This window comes from Citrus clementina, unplaced genomic scaffold (assembly GCF_000493195.1).
Source record: "Citrus clementina cultivar Clemenules unplaced genomic scaffold, Citrus_clementina_v1.0 scaffold_3, whole genome shotgun sequence".
Taxonomy (NCBI): Eukaryota; Viridiplantae; Streptophyta; class Magnoliopsida; order Sapindales; family Rutaceae; genus Citrus; species Citrus x clementina.
Genome location: NW_006262339.1, coordinates 14,339,826 through 14,363,326, shown reverse-complemented (window position 1 = coordinate 14,363,326; position 23,501 = coordinate 14,339,826). Strand labels below are relative to the sequence as shown.

Below are 23,501 nucleotides of genomic sequence, written 5' to 3'. Positions count from 1 at the left end.
TGTAATTGCATCTATATTATGTACCCATGTTGCTCCTCTTGCTACTGGTTGTCTAGTTAATGGCCATTGATAATTATTGTTGGCAATTCTCTCAAAAATTTCATAAGCTTCAGTGTAAGATTCAAATAACAAAGCTCCATTTGCTGAAGCATCCACCATCAATCTTGTATTATGATTCAACCCATTATAGAAAGTCTTCACTTGTATGCAACATGGAATGCCATGATGAGGACACTTTCTGAGCAGTTCTTTGACTCTTTCCCAAGCCTTATACAAACTCTCATCTTCAAGTTGATGGAAAGAAGTAATCTCATTCTGCAATTTTGTATTTTTTATCGGTGGAAAATATTTCATTAAGAATTTATCAGCCAACTCATTCCATGTAGTGATGGAATCAAATGGTAATGAATTTAACCATGCTCTTGCTCGATCTCTTAAGGAATAAGGAAAAAGCCTTAGTCTTAAAGCATCTTGTGTTGCGCCAGTAATTTTAAAAGCATCACTCACTTCCAAAACAACTTAAGATGGAGGTGAGGATCTTCATTCGGCAGCCCATTGAATTGACCTACTGTTTGCAACATTTAAAACATTACTAGCTTCAATTCAAAGTTTGTGGCTTCCACTTTAGGTCTGATTATCCCAGGGTGTACAAGTTGAGAAGTTAACACAGCATAGTCTTTGATAGCTCTGTCCCTGTCGTTTGCCATGTAAATGATGTTGTTATTGCCTAGCTGTCACTTGTTAGCATGCTCATTCTGGTCTTCTTGAATGTTGACTGGTTGTAATGGCTCGTGAGGGTCCAAATTTCCCACATCCTGCAAATTATCCATGTCTGAAACAATTTTTGAATTTCTTTGTTCTCTTCGCAGTCTCCTTACTGTCCTTTCAATCTCATGATCAAATTGAAATACAACAGATCTGTCTTTGCGCATGCAAGTGTTGATCTGTCTATAAATAGAACAAATAAAATTAAATTGGCACTATCAAGACTTACTTCACACTTCGAAAATAAACAATCAATCCCCGGTAATGACGCCAAAAACTTATTGGTTATTTTTTTTATCAAATGCTATTGATGTCAATGTGCAAGTGTACACAACAAGTAATAAAGTGATGAATATTTAAGATCATCTCTACAGAGATTGATGTTACTAGAAATGCTACAACAATCACAATAGTGCAATCTACCTTGATTCCGAGAAGAACAAATGGAAAGTTGGTTACTATTGAAATTGATAATTGTGAGAGAATAAAATGAAACAATGCAGTAATGGAATAAATTAAATAAAAATGCGTTGAAGAATTAAATGAGAATAAGGTAGTTGAATGATCAAACTCTCCTTATGGGCTGACTGCTTTTCATCAAGTTAACACCAGTTGCTATAGCAATTTATATAGCATTGGGCATAATTTATTTTCCATCCTCAGCTGTCGCATATTGAAATTCTCAAACCCGTAAGTATCTTAGCAATGACCAGTTGCTACTCTACCTATGGCATGACATTATGGACATTCATTCTCTCCACCCTAGAAGGTAAGTACCTATATATAGGTTATCACAAATCTTAACTTTAAGTATGGCCCTTATGGGATCAAGATAAACTTAATCCAGGAAACTTAAATTAAGATCAAGTATTACTCTAATAATATCTACTAAGACATGTCATTTTGCAGCTTTATCTTAACTTGAATCATTAAATGGGTGGTCAACTGAAATAACAGTTATAATACTATCTACTAGAGTAAAATGCTACAACAATGACATAGCAACTCATAAGAACAGTCAAGAACTAATTAGATCATTTGTCACTCAACTGCAATCAAGTTTAGTTCATATTCTGAAAGAGAAAAATAAACAGCAACATATTGTTCCTAAAATACATTAGATCAGTCAAAGAGTGAAGAAAGGTAGAAATCAAGAACAACTAAAAGTGAATCCAAATAAATTTGCTGGATTTTTCAATGATGCTGCATCCGTTCCCTTGAATTCTGATCTTCTTCTTCTTTTTCTCTCTAATTTTTCCAATGATAATTCTTTGCCGCCGTTTTATGTGATGCGGGCCTTTTTTTATAACTGAAAACTAGGGTAAACAAAGGCCTTGGGCGTACATGAGTCAAATTAGGAAACTGCAAATCGCAATTCTGCAGTTAACCCGCGCTAAGTTTTCTCCCTCGGTGTTTCAAGATTGCTACAGCAATGGTCGCTCCAGCAAGAGCTATAACACTCCACTATTCTCGATTGTGTTTCACTTCTATTGTGGCCATATTCTTTCTTCTTCTTGTTAGCCTAATATCTCAGCATCCCTTCATGAATTATGAACTTCTGAAAACCTACAATTATGAACATGTTTTGCGCACCAATTACTTTAAATCAAGCAAAACTTATTAAAACTCAACTAAAATGGATGTTTATGCAAAATATAACTAAAATATAATAAAAACACATCATTTACTCTCTAAGTGGTCTTGATTTAAATTTAGAATTGCCGTAATAATTCTCATTTCATAGAGTTATCACTTTCCCACCGAACCTCATTGGTCCCAGTCAAACCAACTTCATGCCAGGCAGACATATTATGGAAAATATAGTGATAGCTCAGGAAATTGTTGACTCTATAAGAAGAAAAAAAGGGAAAATAGAGAGTATGTTGATCAATGTAGATCTTGAAAAGGCATACGATAGACTTAACTGGACTTTTATTTGTGAAACTTTGTGCCTGGTAGGCCTTCCTATGGATTCCATCCGAGTAATTATGGAATGCATCGCTTCAGTGTCCATGTGAATCTTATGGAATGAGGAGCTCACGGAATCTTTCTCTCTGTCCAGGGGAATTAAATAAGGTAATCCGCTCTCTTCCTACATTTTTGTGTTGTGCATTGAGTGCCTTAGCCATGGCATTAACCAAGCAGTGAGCGACGAAAAATGAAAGCCGATTCGCCTTAGCCGCAAAGGTACTCTCATTACTCATCTTTTTTTCACTGATGACCTTATTCTTTTGGCAGAGGCCTGTAGGGAGCAAGCTGGAATTATCAACAATGTTCTTAAAACCTTTTCCCCGAGCTCTGGTGAAAAGGTTAACAGAACAAAAACCCAAGTCTTCTTCTCTAGGAATGTTGCTTCGGGGGAGGCTTGTAGGATTAGATAGCACTTGAATTTTACCGTCACAAAGAGTTTGGGCAATTATTTGGGGATACCCTTTCTTCTATCTCGGGTGGGGAAGAACACGTACCAAGCTATCTTAGACAAAGTGAAGCAGAGGCAACCAAGCCAGAAGCCATCTTAAACAAAGTGGAACAGAGGCTTTTGGGTTGGAATGCTCTTAATTTATCACTTACCGGTCAAATCACGCTCACTTAGTCGGTTTTACAAACTATCCTAGTGTACACTATGCAGACCACGGGGTTGCCAGGTAGTATCCATGCTAAAATTGATCACACGTGTAGGCATTTTATCTAGAGTGGTAAAAAGGATGATAGGATAATTAGTTTAGTTAATTGGGGTAATGTTTGTCTTCCTAAAACTCATGGCGGATTAGGATTCAATGAATTAGGCTTTGCTCATGAGGATTGGTTGGGCTTGATTTCAACTCCGAGTAGTTTTTGGGTTAAGGTTCTTTGCACCAAGTATAGCATTGATCATGAGAACCTCCCTCCTGAGCTTCCCACTAAAGACGGTTCTCATCTTTGGAAGTCTGTTGGGGAAGTTGGAATAAAGTGCTTTGAGGGGTCTGTTGGGCCATTGGTAAAGGTCAGAAAGCTCGGTTTTGGTGGTATGCATGGCTTTATGAGGGAACGGTCTTGGCTGCACGTATGAGTCCCCATGTTCACCATCATTTACCAAACAATGTTGTTGCGGATTTTATTACGACAAAGGGACATTAGAATTGGCCTTTGTTTGGGAGTTTCCTTCCTACCAATGTTCTATTGAAGATTGTTACCTCTAAGCTCCCTAGTAGAAATGAAACAGAGTAGCTACGTTATTAGACTTATTCCGGACTGGGGAGTTTAACACGAAATCAGCTTATTGGTCTATTATGGAACCTACTCAGTTACAATAAAACTTAAAATGGACTGTCATTGGAAATGGAACAACCCCCAATTTATTCGTACTTTCTTGCGGCTAGCTATGAAGAACACTCTAAAGACTAAAGAATTTCTATTTAAAATGCATATTATTACGGATATACAGTGTCCTCGGTGTGGATACGCTGTGGAAATGTATTACATGTGCTTCGAGATTCTCTTCATGCAAAGAAAATGTGGTGTTTGCTGTTGCCTTCAACTTGTAGAGACGAATTCTTCAACATATCTTTGGCACTATATTTTTGTTGCGGCAGTTTGGAGGCTGTGGTTATGAGGGAACCAAGCCCTTTTTTTGAATAATTATAATAGGACAATGAACATTATTTTGGACATCAAATCAAGAGCGACTGAAATCCAATGATTAGCCACTCGAAAATTCGAACGGGAGTAGCTCGAGCTAATAAATGGTTAAACTAGAGTCCCCCTTCTGAGAGTGTCTTCAAATTGAATATCGATTGGTCTAGAAGGAACTGAGGTACTGCTGGGCCTAGGGGTTTAGTTCGGAATAGCAAAGGTGAGTAGGTAACAGGTTTCAATATTAATCTTCGTGTGTGCTCGGTGACAATGGCTGAGTTATGGCGAATTTATCGGGGGCTTTTGCTAGCTTGTGAGGTTGGCATTCGTGATCTTCTCATTGAAGCTGATAGTGCAAATCGATTGCCAAAGGATGTAAAATTGTTAATGCTTATTATCTTTGATTCATTTTATAAAGGAACTGATGGATCGCAATTGGCGAATAGCTTTGAATTATATTTATAGGAAATCGAATTGTGCAGTGGATTTTGCGGCTTCAATGCCCTTAAGCTTACTATGGGAATTCACACTTTTGCTTCACCCCCTCCTGAGGTCTCTGCTTGGCTTTTGTATGATGGCTTAGGGATCTCAATCCCTCGCCGGGTGTTTGCTTAGCCGATTTATGTTCCACTCTACATCCAGGTGCAATAAGTCTGATAACCTTCCATTCTCTTCGATTTTGATCCTTTAATTTATTCCCCTAACCTTCGATTTACACACCATTCAATAAAATTTTATTAATTAATTAAAATAATAAATGATACTACTAACAACAATAAAATGAGAGAGAAAATATATCAACAAATTATACCAATCAATTTTAATTAAATTTTATCTCATATTATTTATATTATTTTATTTGAGGCTATATTAAAAAATATGAAATATATATTTTATATCTTTAGTTTTTAAAAAATTTCTACAAAATTGTAGCAAATACATCTTTTTATTTTCAATAATTATTTTTAATAAACAATATTTTGAAAAAACCAAACGACAAATGCACCCTAATCTTTTTTTCTAATTAGGAAATTTTAATCCTACCTAAGATCTTGCAAGTAAAAATATCAAACAAATAATAAATAGAAAATAGATGAAAAACAAAACCAATTACACAATATAAAATTTTATGTGAAAAACTCAAATATCGGAGAAAAACTACAACAACCAATGACAATGAGAGAAAAATCTATTATGTGAAAAATTATTTCAATCACTCTAGTATTTTTTTCTCATACTCAAAACCTTAATAATACCCGAACTCTCAATAGAACTACCATTTCTCTCACATTAGAAATTGTTTACTTACAGAGAAACTGATTATTATGTTATGCAAGTGAACTCAACCTCTTTATATATAGTGATTATTTCTTATGGGAGAAGTATTCTTTTCTTTATATAAGTTTATTCCTCCTTGACTAAGTTAAATCTTAAAGGAGAAATTATTTATTCCTTAAATAGAAATCCTTTCAAATAAGAAAACTACTAAAAAGAAAAGCTTAGGAAATATCCTTATTGAAAATGGACACATATCTCCTAACAATCTCCACCTTCGTGAGTTTTTCAATTAAATGACAAAACATGATCCACTGTGCATCTACACAACCATGTCATCTCCACCTTGTTTACTCCACCATTACCGCACTCAAATACGGCTTGTGAGAATCACTTCACCATGGGTAAAACGTTATCCTCTATCCAACAATCATAAATCTTTACACCGAGAATTATCATACTCCACCTTATCTAGAGTATGCATATTCAGTAATGTCGATCACTTTGCTAAAATACCCACTCTAATGCTTGGCTTCCGTGAGAGTCCTCAGCCATCAACATAAAAATTCCACCACATACCTTCCATAAATGTCAAACCATGACTTGTGTGCAAATCCTGTGGACCCACTAGCAAGAACACATCGTCTTCCATGGCACGCCAAAAAGGATAAATTAGTTTCTCATGAATAAAATAGACACACCAGTAGCTGACATTATCAGTATCTTTATCTATTGATTTAGAGCTATTTGCCAAACTTGCTCCATTTTGATAATCTTTTTTAAAGAATCTTGATTGTCTACACACCTCCATAGTTTTCCACCAATGGGAACATGGTATACATACCCCTTACTTTTCTTGTTTAACCAAATTTAATCAATCTATCCGTAACTAGAACTTGCCACGTGCTAAAATTGTTCTTTCCTTAAACTTTTATATTCTTACCTTCACAGGTTTTGAAAACCTCGTTGCTAACATCTTTGCTCTGTGTTGCAATCTTAGCTCTGATAGCACTTGTTAGGGAACTTTAATCTCCCTCATGATCTTGCAGAAAAAATATCAAACAAATAATAATCAGAATACAAGATTTTATGCCAATGACAACGAGAGAAAAATTTACTATGTGAAAAATTAGGGTAATTTTTAAAACTCTCCCCCGAGGTTTGAGGTTGTTACAAGTAGATGGCCAAAATCATTTTATTTGTAAAAAACCCGCTGCCATCAGTTAAATTTTCTTTTGACTGATAGTTGACTTTAAAAGACAATATTATCCTTGGTGACAATGAGATCCTTGGCGCAAAAATCACAATCTCTGCTAATTTTGGATATTTACAATATCCCAAGTAACTAAAATAATTATTTTATCCTCTTTAAATTATTAATATTTCCTTAAAATTCTAAAAAAATGAAAAAATTGAAGAAATAGCAACTCCTACCAATCCCATCATCACCCATTCAATTTTTTTTTTTAAAGTCCAGTCGATTTCTTTAAAATTAATAAAAAAAAATCTTCATCATGATCAACATTGATCAACATTTAGCAACATCATCAAGCCTATAACAATACATCGCCTAACCCAAAGCATTAAAGATGAATGGGAAAAGAGAGTTATGAGGTCGTAGATCAATATATAAAGATCAGATCAAGCCACTTTCAAGCTTCCACGTCAGCACACTTTTTGACCGGAGAGTAAATGAGCCATGTGAAACCACAAGGATCCTTGACCTTTCCCACGCGCCCAGTCGCCCACTACAACATGCGCCGTCGCCTTCAGCAAGCTTACCCTCAGCAACAACTCCACCACTCATAGCCTTGGCGAGGGCAGCCTCAACGTCATCAATCTCCAAGCAGAGGACGCATCCGATTCCCATATTCTTAGCTGCAGCAGAATCATTGGAAAAGTTAGAGACAAGAAATGTGGAGCCCGCAATCTCGAGTTGAGCTCCTGTTCAGCCTTTTATTTAGTTTCCATGATGCGGCTGATCTCCACAACACCAGATGTTGTCTTGTAGAACTGAACAACGTTAGTAGCCTTCGATTCTTCCACAAGCAACTGCGGCTTCATCCCCATGAAGTTGGCTAAGGTAGCTGGAGCAGCCATCTTCACCAGTGCAATTCAAAACGTAAGCCATTTAAAGAGTTTTGGTGTCTAGACAAAGGGAAAGAACCTGAACTTAGGAGAGAGAAAACCGCTGAGAGAGAAGAAATAAAACGAGAGAAAAAAGGAACTTGACCCATTCAAAATGATAAGTCACTGTGCTAAAGGCAATAAAATAGCAAGTCTCTGGTAACATTGTAAAATGTCAATAACGCCCCCAACTGGCCAAACGGCAACCAAACGGAACAAAAACGTAGAGGTCTTTTACAAATAAAATGATTTTGGTCATTTACTTACAACAGCCTCAAACCTTAGGGGAAGTTTTTAAAAATTATTCTGAAAAATTATTACAATCACTCTAGTACTTTTTCCCACACCCAAAATCTCAATAATACTCAATCTCTTAATAGACCTTTCGTTTCTATCACATTAGAAACTGTTTACTTATAGAAAAATTGATTTGTTATAGTAAGTAAGTAAGTAAGTGAACTTAACCAACCCTGTATATATAGATTATTTCTTATAGAAGAAGTATTTCTTTTCTTATACAAATTGTCTTCCTCATTAAATAAGTTAAGTCTTAGAGAAGAAATTATTTATTTCTTAAATATGAATCCTTCAAAATAAAAAAATTATTAAATAAGAAAAGGATAGAAAATATCTTTATTGAAAAAGGAAATATATGTCCTAACAATATATTTATATTATGTTACATGAATAATTTAAAGTTACTGCTCTTTTCAAATATTTAAAATACAAAAATATTCTCCTAATAGCCACATGCTACATGAATAATTTTCCCCACATATTAAAGCACACAAATATGATGAAGTTAAATATATCGATTGAAGGGATCCGGACAATGAAAGATTTGTGGGGTCATTTAAAAAGAGAAATGTAAAATAATAAAATTGCAGGCGGCCGGCTATTATTACCTGTAAGTGCGCCAATAGAAATATGGTAGGTTGACTTTTCTTTCCGAGATACCTTACAAGTCGCTTTCACGTGCTAATGATGACGTTAAGAGGCGTGTATACTCAACTTGTACGTTATAGTTCTCAAAACGCAATTCCATCTGTACTTATGAGTTAAGTGAGGGGTGGGCCATTCTCTTTTAATAAATCTCCTTTAATCTACATTAGAACCCATCCGAATCAAAATTATTTTGTAATTAATACCTTCTCTTGGAGTGACAAAATATCTAAATTATTCAATAACCTCTCTTCTAGAATGAGAAATTACTTTTGAGTAGATGGTTTTCTTAAAATTAAATATTCAAACAAAAAAATAATATTAATGATATATTCGTGTTTTATATATTATTTAATACAAGAAAGAAAGATGACTAAGGCTCCGTTTGGTACAGCTTATTAAATAGAGCTTATAACAGTAGAGCTTATAGCAGTAGAGCTTATACCAATAGAGTTTTTGGACAAAAAGTCATTGGGTGTTTGGTTGTCAATAAAAAAAGCACTTTTGAACCATTAAACTATGTGATATTTTTTATATTATATATATTTAGAAAAGCTTTATAACATCTACTCCCAAAAGCTCAAATTTTGAGCTTTTCCTAGTAGAGGTAAATTAGCTTATTTAAGCTAAAAAAACTCTACTAAAAAAAATTAAATACCATAAAAAAATTTAAAAAGTGTTTATACGATTAAATAAGCACTTATGGCTCTTAAATAAGCCATACCAAGCAGGCTCTAAGGATAAAACATTAGGATCAAAAGATGAAAAAAATAATTAATTATTGCATTCAAATAATAAACATTTATTTTTCGAAATGCATTTATTAATCATTATATCATAAATAATATATAAAACACGAATATATCATTAATATTATTTATGAACTTTAAAACAAAAATATGAACTTTTCTTGTTGAGAATTGAGATCATATAATAAGACTATAAAACAAAAAAATAATCGACCTATGGATACGTTCATTTAATGCATAAGTTAATATAACAAAACGTATTTGGAACACACTTGGTTAAAATAGTTCAGCTTACCAGAGCTGCCACGATAAATGCGCCTGTCCGCTTTCTCGGCCCTCATACCAAGTGTCCCCAGTTCACAAACCCAGTTTGCAAAATTTTCTCACCGGATTCCTGGCCCCCAATATTTCCCTTTCCGATTTGAGAAAAAAAAAAATCATAAATCATTATAACCATGAGCGAGCAAGGGGAATCAGCTGGGAAACAACAGATGGTAGTAGGCAAATCAAGATTCAGATACAACTCACCACTCGTGCAGGTTTGCTTGATTGGGCTTGTTTGTTTTTGTTGTCCTGGAATGTTCAACGCTCTTTCAGGAATGGGCGGTGGTGGCCAAGTTGACACCACTGCCGCCAACAACGCTAACACAGCCCTCTACACAACTTTCACAATCTTTGGCATTCTTGGTGGTGGCATTTACAACATTTTGGGACCTCAAGTCACCCTCATTTCGGCTTGTAGCACTTACGTCCTTTACGCCGGTTCATTTCTTTACTACAATCACCACAAGCATCAAGCCTTTGCAATTGCCGCTGGAGCCATACTTGGTATTGGTGCTGGCCTCCTTTGGGCTGCAGAGGGAGCCATTATGACTTCCTATCCTCCTCCTAATCGCAAAGGTACTTATATTTCCATCTTTTGGAGTATTTTTAACATGGGTGGTGTTATTGGGGGTCTCATTCCATTCATTCTCAATTACAATAGAAACGAGGCTGTTTCAGTTAATGATGGGACTTATATCGGGTTTATGTGCTTTATGTCTGCTGGTGCTCTCCTGTCTTTGGTTATTTTGCCACCCGGTCGTGTGATTCGTGATGATGGTACTCATTGTACTAATATCAAGTACTCCAATGTCTCCACCGAGATCACCCAAGTTCTCAAGTTGTTCTCAAATTGGAAGATGCTTTTGATTTTCCCTGCTTCTTGGGCTAGTAACTTCTTTTACAGTTACCAGTTTAACAATGTTAACGGCTTTCAATTTAATCTCAGGACTAGAGGATTGAACAATGTTTTTTACTGGGGTGCCCAGATGTTGGGTTCAGTTGGGATTGGCTACATATTTGATTTCAGTTTCCCTACTAGAAGAAAAAGAGGCTTTGTTGGAATCGTTGTTGTTGCTCTGTTAGGTTCTGCTATTTGGGCGGGTGGACTCGCCAACCAACTCAACTACTCGCATGATAAACCCCCTGCCAAACTGGATTTCAAGAACTCCGGTTCTGATTTTGCTGGCCCATTTGTGTTGTATTTTTGCTATGGGTTACTCGATGCTATGTTTCAGAGTATGGTTTACTGGGTTATTGGAGCCCTAGCTGATGATTCTGAGACCCTCAGCAGGTAATCGGCTAAAGCACTTGCATAGCGTAACAATTGTTGGTTTCATTTAATTGATAATCTATTGCAGGTATAGTGGATTCTACAAGGGGGTGCAGAGTGCAGGGGCTGCAGTGGCTTGGCAAGTTGATACACACAAAGTTTCATTGCTATCTCAGCTGGTTGTTAATTGGTCCCTGACCACAATTAGTTATCCATTGCTCGTAATTCTTGTCTTATTGGCGGTAAAAGATGAAAAGAGTCCTGAAGAATCTACTAATTCCAAGGAGGTTACTCTTCCAGCTGCTGATGATGGAGCTGTTGGTGGCCTTACAAAGTTAAGATAATCAGTGTAATCTCCATTATGTGTTGCTTTGTAACTTTCATGGAAAACGAAATAAAGATGAAATGCTTGTTGCTGTATTGTTCTTATGTTATTTACCTTCACTGATGCGAGCACCTTCATTTTTCATATAGTTTTATAGTGACTTGAACACTGACTTTATTAAATTATATGGCTTAATAACGTGTGCGCATTAAAAAAAAAATGAGGGACCACATCTGAGAATTCGACCCAATTATATTTGTCTTTCGAATTCCACAGCATCCCATTTGTAACGAAACTATTTAGTTCTAATAAATACCTTTCATTTCATTTAGGTCTTGTTTGATATTAAGGTTGAGCATCTACAACTTTTAAGTTACAATACTAAAGTAACTACTGCAACTTGGAAATTAATATAATTGATTTATCATTTGTATAACAAAAACCCTATAATATCTTTACTATTTTTTAAAATTATTATTTAAAAGTTTTATTTACTATGCATTCTTAACTTTTATTTCATATTTACAGTATTTTTTTAATGACAATTGTAGCTTAAAAAGTACAACACCTCACTACTAAATAAGACATTAGACAGTTAATGAAATGTTTTCAAGTAAGTCTGCTACATTTTTCTCCTTTTTATTTATTTTTACTATAAGTCGGAAAAAGTGTCACCAAAGATAAAGAAAGTAAAAATTATATTTAGAGGATGAACAAGAGGTTGTCCTTGATAAATATCCAATTTTTATTTTTTGTAAAAGCTCATTTAGTCCCTGTATTGTAAGATTAGTGTCTATTTAGTCCCTGTATTTTTAAAAATACCTCGAAACATCCCTACTGTTAAAGTATTGATACCCCTAACGTTACTTTTTATTTATTTTGGCTTACTTTTACAATATTACCTTTTTATAATATTTTTTTTGTTTGGACATTAATAAAAGAAAATAATTAAATTACCAATTTAACCCTAAATAATAAAAAAATTATATTAATTTTTTAACAAGCACCATTTGCACACTTGGTAGTTTGCATACTATTTTTGACAATGAAAAATTAATATAATTTTTTATTTTTTATTTTTAGGGTTAAATTGATAATTTAATTATTTTCTTTTTATTAATGTCCAAACAAAAAAAATTACAAAATGGTAATATTGTAAAAGTAAGCTAAAAGAAATAAAAAGTAACGGCATGGGTATCAATACTTTAACGGCATGGATGTTTTGAGGTATTTTTAAAAATATAGGGACTAAATGGATACTAATCTTAAAATATAAGGATTAAATGGGCTTTTACCCTTTTTTTTGGATAAAATAATAAGAACCTTGTATGGCTTCTACTATTTTTTGTAGTCTCTTTTAAAGCACAACTTTGTTGGTTTGGTGCCTGAATTTTGTGTTTGTGTAAAGCCTTTTAAGAGTGTGCGTCAGAAGAGTTTCAAATTGTATTTCTAAAAATGAGGAAATGTTAACTTAACACATAGAATTTTCAAGTAATTAACTAATAGTAAACATTAATGAGATCATAATGCAATTACTTTTTTTATTAAAAATACTATAATATAAAAATTTACATATTTTAGTAAACTACAACATAGTCACAAAATAATAAAGTAATACAATAGTTGCAATATAAGCATAGGAAATGTCGGCTATTTTAAATAACTGTTGAGTGATAGAGAATGTATATTTATAAAAGGTAATATCGTCATTTTGCACTCTAAGTCTCACTAACATTTCTACTTTTATGTATTTAAATCCTTTAAACTTTGATTGTGTGTGTTTTGTTATAATTTGAACATTTTATGTATTTTAGGGGTATTTTAATTATTTAACAATTAATGAGAAATCGAACAACAAAACAAATAGCATTTTTAAGCTCAGAATAGCTAACAACCTTAGGAAAGGCATGAAAGGTAAAATCTTAATTTTACAATTTTGGTGGGGCTTAACCGACATGGTATTGACCGATGACGTGACAACATCCAATTGCGTTGATTGATGACATGACACCATCCTATTGGATCAAAAAATGAGCTTGCGATACATGCAATACACCAAATCAATGCTAGTTGACTTTTATGTTGGCCAATTACATGGCTGCCAATTATTGGACCAAAAAATTACCGTACGAAAAGTTGAATTACTTAACCAATGAAAATGATACACAATTGAATTACTCAACCAATGAAAAAGAAATGTTAGTAGTAGTGTTTGGAGTAGAAAAATTTCCATCTTATTTCATAGGATGTAAAACAATTGTGCTTATAGATCATACTGCCCTTAAATATTTTTTTACAAAAAAAAAATGCAAAGATCAGACTAATTTGTTGAGGATTGTTTTTGTAAGAATTTGACCTTCAATTCAAATATAAGAAAGGCACAAAAAATATAGTGGCAAATCATCTCTCTTACCTCAATTTTGACATAATTCCAGAACCACTACCATTGAATGAATCATTTTCAAATAAATAACTAATGAGTGTGGAACTATTACTATAGTGTGCTGATATAATTAATTATCTTGTTACAAGGAAACTTTTAGAGCATTGGACTAAGGAAGATATTGAGTGTTAGAAAGTGTATATTTATAAAAGAGAAAATCATCATTTTACATTTCAAGTCTTACTAACATTCTTATTTTTATATATTTAAGTTTCTTGTGATTTAATTATGTTTGTTGTATTATAATTAAGTATTTTATGTATTTTAGAAGCATCATGCTCACTTCACAATGAACGAGAGATCAGAAGGCAAAATAGACATCACTTTTGAACTTATGACAGTCAAAAACCTTAGGAGGAGTATAAAAGGAAAAATGGCACTGTTCACATATACGGTGCTATTCACATGTACGGTACTGTCCATGTTACTGTTCATGACATTGCTCACATATACGGAATAATGACGTGGCATTGACCGATGATGTGGCATTGACTAATAAGGTGTCATGATTCTATTGGACTAAAATTTTTATGTACTGTTGATCGGTGACGTGGTAGCATGTTAGTGGACCAAAAATTGTGCGTACGGTACATGCATATACACAGGATAACTTACAACCAAACCACGTCACTGTTCAAACCGTGTGGTCAAACCGCATACTGTTAACCGATGATGTAGTGCAATCCTGAGCGTTCGAAATATTTTAAATCCGATGGCCATTATTTACTCAATGTATCTATAAAATGGGACTTCCCCCCCTAATTTGATATCCCTGAATTCATTTTTTTGTTCAATTTTCTGTAATTCCTTCTCCATCTTTTATTTTCTATGTATTTTAATAAATTCTCATTTTACCCCTAGTTCAATTATGAGTAGCTATTTTTCTTTCAAGCTTGGGTTGAAGGTGAAATCTCAACATATGCCATGGGCTTTATTTGGTAAATTTATTTTCTCTTCCCCTCTAATTATTGTGGATGTTTTGACTTTTCGTCGATAAATAGTGATAATCTTGTCTAGATACCGCCCTGGTTTAACCGGCTCGCTAGTACAAGATTATTATTATTTGGCACGATAAGCCCTTAGCATCAAATTGATTAGAGTGTGGTTCATGAGGAGTGGAAACCCCACTCATGATTTAATTGGCATTAATAAGGAATATTTAGCGCATGGTGCATGTTGATGCAGATCTAGATACCCAAGTGCTTCATTTTAATAGTTTTCTCTTTAATTTATTCTCCCATTTTAATTCAAATTTTAGGATAATCTAAGTCACTTTCACCACAAATCCAACCACCCTCATAGAAAATTAATTTTACATATAATTAAAATCCACTTACTCGTGGGATCGACACTCGTCACCATTAATCTATTCTACAATAGATTCGTGCACTTGCGAGTTCAATAAAATTTGCACAACAGAAGACAAGGCTAATTTTTTTTTTAGTGGAAATAAAGAATTTATTTTGGGATGATTCTTATATGTTCAAGTATTGTATATATTAAATTATCAGATAATGCGTCCCAGAGAGCAAATTTCAAAACACCTTTTCATTATGACATAAACAAGCTATGAAGGCCCTTTTAGTGCTAAGAAGATGGCTACTAAAGTTTTACAATGTGATTTCTAGTGGCTAACTTTGTTTTGAGATGCTTACACTTCTCGTTCTTCATGTGATAAGCGTCATCACATGGGAAGCATTACACGAAGGAACATGTTCTACTAGTCGAGATTTTTTTATGTGTAGAGCGTTGATTTTATGGGATCCTTTCCTCTTTCTTTTGGCTATCAATACATATTGGTTGCTATTGATTATGTGTCAAAGTGGTTAAAAGCAATTCCGTGCAAAACCAATGATCACAAAGTAGTGATAGAATTTTTAAAGAGTAATATTGTTTCACGCTTTGGATTCCCTTAAATGATAATCAATGATGATGGTACCCACTTTTGCAATACATATTGGATGCTGTTCATTGTGCATTAAAGTGGTTAAAAGCAGTTCCATGCAGAACTAATGATCACAAAGTGGTGATGGAATTTTTGAATAGCAATAATGTTTCGCGCTTTGAATTCCCTCAAGCAATAATTAGTGACAAAGGTACCCACTTTCTCAACAAATCATTAAAAGCTCTTTTAGTAAAGTACCCCATCACACATAAAATGGCTACCCTATACCATTCACAAACCAGTGGCTAAGTTAAGATCTTCAATCGAGAAATAAAGTACATATTAGAAAAGATGGTGAGATCAAACAAAAAAGGCTAGTCATTGATACTCGATGATGCATTATGGGATATCGAATGGCTTTCAGAATGTCTCCCTATAGGCTAATGTATGGAACAAGTCACCTGTAATGGAACTCAAGCATTGTGCCATACTGGGCTATCAAAAAATTAAACTTTGACATGTAATAGATTGGTTTAGAAAGGAGATTACAACTAGTAGAGCTTGAAGAAATTCGTAATAATGCATATGAAAATGCCAAGAACTATAAACAGTGGATGAAAGTATTTCATGGCAAACATATTATGAAGAAATCTTTTACACTAGGTCAGAAAGTACTCTTATTCAATTCTCGCCTGTATCTATTTCCAAGTAACTTACGCTCTCGATGGTCTAGTCCATTTATTGTTCACACTATTCTTCCATATGGGCCATTGAAATTAAGGATCCAAAGAATGATGTCACTTTTAAAGTTAATAGTTAAAGATTAAAACAATATCTAGAGTACCAACCACATGAAGAAGATACCGAAATAAATTTGAATGACCCACCAAATCTTTATTAAGATTTTTCTTTAGATGATTTAACTTTCTGTCATTTCATTTTTTTAATTGAAATTATTTGATTGTTTCTCAATTAAATGCGTTTGTTTAACAATTAATTTTTTTATCATATTATACGTTATAAGTACTTCAATGAGACAGATCCTCTTCAACCACTTTAAAAAAACTTTTATGTGAAGCGTGACCTAAGTGGCTTACTCCAAATTTGTCAATTACATCCTATTTGGGATCCTACAACCACAAGCGTTAGTATATCATTTTGAAGAGGTAAAACAACAACTCAATGACATAGAGGGTGTTATCTATTATATCCAATTAAAACTTGAGGTAAATTAAATAAAGAGACGATGGTGAGTTAACATCCCACTTTTTATATTATTTGTTTTCATTTTGTTGTTTGCTTTCACGTGTACCTTGACTTTGCTAGATTGATTCTTTTATTTGGTGTGTTGTCATTTGTTATCCTGGCTAAGTGGCGGATAGCATTACTCTGTTACTATTAAAGTCGGTTCCTTCAATTTCCCATAATAACTGATATTCTTAAGCTAAGGGATGGATAGGAACACAATTCTTGCAAAGCTTTACAAGTGATTTTTCCCGCTCGCTCAAAAAGTAGTCCTCACAATCTATAAAACTTAATCTAAACGCTTGCAACTGCTTATAAGAATAACGTCCTTGTTGACATCTATTTGCTAATTGAAGCCAAAGTACAATTGGTAGGGGAGTTACCTTTAAAATTTGTGCCCTACATGCCTGGTTGAAGGAAAGAAAATTATTCACAAAAAGAATAGATGGCTCTGAGTTTCTTGTTATAAGTGTGGTTGAACAAACTGCAACAGATGTCTTGTAAATCTTTGATAATGGTGTCCGACAACAAGGAAGACAAGATTAATTCATTAAGGATGACTTGAATAAAGAGTCATTGGATGACATCCTTTCGAGTCTTGAAATGTATTCTAATGGACACGTATAGCGAGCAATTTTCCAGTTATGGTCATTATTCCAGAAAGAACATGTGCGATATATTCTCAAGAATTTGACTATAAATGACTGTTACTAGTTTATAAGAAAACTGGATAGGAAGCTTAGTGTTAGGTGATTTTTATTGCTATAGGTGTCAATATGTAAGTGTACACAATAAGTAATATACTGATGAGTATTCAGATTGTCTCCTCAGGGATTGATATTATAAGATTTGCTACAGCAATCTTAACGGTGCAATTTTAATCTAAATTAAAATAAAATAATTAATGAAACTAATGAACTAACTAAATAAAAAATACAATAAACAAAAAACAATAAGGAAAATTCTCAAGGCAAATACAAAGACAAACACAATGGGAAATGAGTAGTTGAGTGATTAAACTCACTTAATGGTATTGACTATTTTTCTAATTAGAGTACATTTGTTACAATATCTACTACAGTACTGGGCAGAATCCCTCATGCATTCTTAGCTGTCGCTTGTTGGATATCCTATATATAAATGCAACCTAATAATGACCAGTTGTTATGTTAATATTAGATATAACATTATGCATTCTAGGTTCCAATTCGCCTACAAGGTAAATTCTTATGTCTAGTTCTTCACTAATTTTAGATCAAACACGACCCTATTTAAATCGAGATTAACTCAGTTTAGGAAACTCAATCTAAAACCATATATTGTCTTAATTTGTTCCACTGAATTAGACCTTTTTTAGGCTTCTTCTTAGTTAGTATCCACTAAATGAGTGGTTAGCCAAAATAAAAAATTGCAATAAGTAAAATCAAGACAAAATACTATAACAAATCTAGAGCAACACACATATATCTGTGAACTAACTATTAAACTTGTTTATCACTCAACCACAACAAAGTTTTGTTCATGATTTGTGATAAAAATAGTAACAATAATCATTTTAGCCATGAAATATATTCCTATAAACAAATAAAAACAAGAAAATAAGACGAGGAATTGGTTTCTGCTTAGTCTTTGCGATCTATCATTTTTCTCTTTGAATCTTCTATTGCAACCTTTGAATCTCTCTTTTTTTTTCTTTATTATTTTTCTTAAATGATGATCTCTCTTTTTCTTTTCATGTGTGCTCCTTTTATATCTTAGAATTAAGGTAACCAGAATTGTGTGGCCGTGTGTCTTCTATTTTTTGAAATCTTAGATCGTAATCTTTCAGTTAACACGCACATAATTTTGTCTGCAATTGCTACAAGATTGTTACAGCAACATGAAATACTAACAAGGCAACCCAAGAGGGGGGTGAATTGAGATTTGAAAACTTAAGCTAAACAATTTACACAACAATTCAATCTATTGCCTTAATGAATTAAAAAATAATAAATTTAATAAAGCACAATAATAAAATAGTAAGGAAAGAGAGAACAACCACAATGATTTTTCGTGGTTCAGCAATCCCTGCCTATGTCCACACCTCCAAGCTCATCGGGCTACAGGATTTCACTAAGAAAGCCTCCAAGGCTTCCAATGCTTACAATTGACTTCCAAGATGTCAATAGACCTTCACAACAAGAGATTATCTTCAATCTCTTAATCTAAATGTATCCTAACACTTACAATGTCCAAAGGCTAATCTTCAATTATATTCGATGTTGGCTAGCCGTTATCAAGATGTCAGTTAGTCGTTTGCTACAGCAACTGCTACAATAAATTAATTTTCACAATTATAGTTTTGTCCAAAAACTTTATAAAATTATACTGTGGCCCAAAACTATATGAAACTTGTCACATAAGTCCATTTCTAGAATTTTAAGCAATACTTGTTAATATCATGGTTTTCAAAACTTTCAATTAGATCATGATCTTGAAAAACCACCAATTTCATAAAATCGTTTTCCATTTGAGTATAAAACCTTTACATTATCAAAATAATGATTTGTTTAAAATGTATGAAAAATAATTTGAGCATTTAAAAGATTAATCATTCTTAATCTTATTTGTTATCATCAAAATCAACATTATAGACACATACATGTTAACACAACAGCTACATCATCTTCTCTATTCTAGGCTTTTTTTATTTCCTATGTAGCCAAGTTCTTTTGATCCATAGATGCACTAATCAGAGTACAAAGTATTCTAAAACACAACCAATTTATTAAAATTAAACTTAAACAACTACTTATGCAAAATGTAACTAAGAATACAATAAAAACATATCATTTACTCTTTAAGTAATATTGGTTTGAGTCTAAAAATGTCATGATAACTCTCATTTCATAGAGATATCATACCCCCAAACTTAAACCATTACTTGTCCTCAAGTAATGACAACAACACTAACAGTTCACTTGTACAATTATACAACAAACAATTTAGTTTTATCATGTAGCTTGCTCAGATTTATCAACCCTCAAATTTCATTCTTAAACATACAAAATTGTCATAAGCAGTTTCAGTTCTAGACTTAAGTCTTATTTTGTCCAGAGTGTGTATATGGCATTTTCATCAAATTCCAGAGTTGCTGCAGTATGACACAAGTATCAAACATAACTTAAAGATCAAACAACAAACATTTCCTTTTTGTTTTCTCAGGTTTTGTTTCTTCTGGTGCTCGCATTGCTGTGGCACCTCTAGAAGGTTGTGCCCATTTTCTTTTGTTGGATGGCCCAAGAGTTGATACAAGAGACTTGGTGGGAGTTTTCTTTGTAGTAGCTGGTGAAAACGTTGTTGTTGCTGGTTGTTTGGTAGTGATGCTCGCAATGATTTCCTTCAAACTCCTCTTTGCTTCTTTTATCCTTGCGGCCCTCTTAATGGCCTCCTCTAAAGTTGCATCAATGTCCTCTTCTTCTTTTGTCTCAGACTCCTCATCAATCAAAATCTTCTCTTTACCCTTTCTATTGGGAGTCATAACTGGTGGTTCCTCTTCTTCACTTTCTTCTTCTTCTTCTACTTCAGCATCATCAGCCTGTTTTTGCTCTTACTATTCTAGTGACTCTCTTTCACTCTCTGTTTCTTCACTTTTTGTTGCTAGGGTAGTCTCCTCGGTGCTTTGAAAATTAAATTGTTGCAGCAGTGACTTGGGGAAATATGCATGTTTGCTCTTCATATATTTGGCAAATTTATGGTTATGTACTTTAAGATGGACTAAGTTGGTCCAAAACCTCTGATTTTCTTCCTTTCGTGCTTGGACACATGCATTTATACTTTCGTTGAGTTCCTTAAGTATCTTCTCAATCCTTGTGGCTTGCTCAACTTTAGCTACAACATGGTGTTTTGGGATGCTGCAGCAGTAGATTCCATAGTAATTATTTTGATTGTCTTAGTTGTGATAACCCCCTCATTCTTCACTCTCTCATCACTTGCCTCAAATTTTACCCCAGAAGTCTCACAAATGCCTGTGATCAGTGAAGGAAACAGTAAGGTGGTACATTTTTGCTTCTTTGTTGCACTCTTTCTAATTTCTTTTTCAATGATCTCCCTAATATTTATGGCTAAACCTTTGACTATAGAATAAAGAAGTTTGAGTCTATCTTGCGAAATAGTGGTAGTGTGGGTGGTTGATATCAATCTAGATTCCAAGAATTTCACCCAAACCTTAGTAATAGGCTTCAGGTCTATCCTATTGACGACTCTACCCTCCTCATTCATCCACTCAGTACTCTGCAAAGTGAAGGTTTTAAAAACCTCCCCGTACTTCTTTACAGTCATGTTCTCAACAAATTTAGTGTACTTACAATCAATCACAGCAAGCAAGTCATGAAAAACATTAATGACTCGAGAGTCTAAAAGGTACCTGCACTTGCCTCATAAAGATGTTGCACTCCTTAACGACTGGAATTTTTCGGGGTTGTTTTGTCATGTTGAAATAGAACTCCTTAACGACTGGAATGACAGGGCCTTGGGGGTGAGCGAAAAACTTTATCAATCTTTTTCCTACTACAGTAGTATAAGTGTTGTTGATCATCTCTGTTGGTTGTTTTAGAAATTGAAAACTCTTTTCTTTTAGAATTTTCCGAGGCTTGACAATGTCTTTAAATTTTTCCTTGGCTTTAAAACTGTAAAAGCTCTTAGAGTCCTTTAATCTACCAGCACGTGCTTTAATTTTTGGCATTACTGTAGTAATTTGAACAGAGTTACAGATGGGAAGAGAATAAGTTATAGTGAAATTGCAATAGTTAAAGTATATCCCTAATTTATAACAAAAGGAAAGTGGGAAGAGAAAGGTAATTAATCAAATAAGCTTGGAAAAATATATTTTTAATTTTAAAAGCAAGTTTTAAAAAGGAAAAGAAAGGACATGTGTCCTAGCAAATCAGGGGTTATGGAATCATCCTTATCACAAACTATGATATGTTGATATAAGCGTGTTAGCCCTCTAACAGTAAAAATACAAAGCTGTCAGCGCAATGGTAAAACTTGTTGCTATAACAACCAATCCATTGCTATAGCAATAGCAATAAATGCCTCTGTTGTTTGAGAATCATCTTCTAACTACCATGCTATATGAGATGCTGCAAGATTTCCTTCTGGCTTCTTTACCCACAATTTTTTTTATCAACTTCTACTTGCTGTAATTTAACACAATAAAAGGCAATAAAGAAATTAGGTTCACAGTTAAAATAAGAAAAAGACAAATGAAAAAAAATTAAAACTAAATTAACTGCTTTAAAAACTTCAAACAACTTCGTTCATTGGTTTGCCTCCCAATCAGCGCTTGATTTTAGGTCTTTCAGCCTGACCATCTCTGATGGCTCAAGCTGGATATTTTAGGAACAAATTCTCCCTTGGATTGTTCATAGCAACTCCAATGTAATGTTTTACTCTTTCTCCATTCACCTTGAATTCCTGTCCTGTTCTTTCATCTTAAAGCTCTACAACCCCATGAGAATAAACTTTGATAAGTTTAAAAGGTCCTGACCATCTAGACTTTAATTTTCTAGGGAAGAGCTTCGATCTTGAATTATAGAGCAAGACTTGTTGAGTTGGAAAGAGCTCCCTCTACTGGATTTGCTTGTCAAGCTATTGCTTGGTCCTTTCCTTATAGATTCTTGTATTTTCATAGGAAAACAACCTCAACTCTTCTAGCTCACAAAGTTGTAACTTCCTCTATTCTACTGCAATAATCATATCCGTGTTTAGTTGTTTTTTTACCCAATATGTTTTGTGCTCCAGCTCTAAGGGTAAGTGACAGCCTTTCCTGTAAGCAATTCTGTAAAGGAACATGCAAAGTAGGGTTTTGCAAGCTGTTCGGTAAGCCAATAAGGAGTAATTTAATCTACGACACCAATCTCTTCTATTGAGATTCATCATTTTCTCTAGAATATTTTTAATCTCCCTGTTGGACACTTTTGCCTGACCATTTGTTTGTGGATGATATGCTGTAGCAACTTTATGCTTGATCCAATACTTAGTCAATACTACAACAAATATCCTGTTAAAAAATGGGTTCCTTCATCACTGATAATGGCTTTAGGAGTGCCAAATCTTGAGAAAATGTTCTTCTAAAGTAATTTCACCTCTGCTTTGGCATCATTTATTGGCAATGCTCTGCAGTTTCTACCCACTTGGATACATAGTTCACAACAACTAAGATGTATAAGTTGCCAAAGGAGGGTGGAAATGGTTCCATAAAGTCTATTCCCTATATATTAAAAAGTTCAACCTCTAAGATATTAGTTAGTAGCATTTCATGCTTTTGAGAAATGTTTCCTATTCTTTGGTACCTGTTACAACATTTAACAAACTAATAAGCATCTTTAAAAATATAGAGTTAGTAATAATTTGATTGAAAAACTTGTGCTGCTGTTCTGTGTCCTCAAAATGTCTGCCATATGTTGTAGCATGACAAGATTTTAGAATGCTTGAAATTTCTTCCTTAAGAACGTAATTTCTAATCACATGGATTTGAACACAACTTGTACAAGTAA

The 23,501-nt window shown here is 33.9% G+C and overlaps 1 protein-coding gene, 1 non-coding gene and 1 pseudogene across 2 annotated transcripts; 2 read left to right on the top strand and 1 right to left on the bottom strand.

Annotated features, from left to right (window-relative positions):
• The first annotated feature begins 217 nt into the window (after positions 1-217).
• On the top strand, positions 218-324 carry LOC112100424. The gene has a single exon (XR_002906796.1). It is a non-coding gene; the product is annotated as a small nucleolar RNA R71 (small nucleolar RNA).
• Positions 325-7,304: 6,980 nt separating this feature from the next.
• LOC112099594 lies at positions 7,305-7,752 on the bottom strand (annotated as a pseudogene).
• A 1,970-nt stretch (positions 7,753-9,722) lies between these two features.
• LOC18048427 (UNC93-like protein 1) lies at positions 9,723-11,482 on the top strand. Its single transcript, XM_006441230.2, has 2 exons — positions 9,723-11,085; positions 11,153-11,482. The coding sequence occupies exons 1-2, from the start codon at positions 9,926-9,928 to the stop codon at positions 11,406-11,408; spliced, it is 1,416 nt and encodes a 471-aa protein (XP_006441293.1). The 5' UTR covers positions 9,723-9,925; the 3' UTR covers positions 11,409-11,482.
• The last annotated feature ends 12,019 nt before the right edge of the window (positions 11,483-23,501 follow it).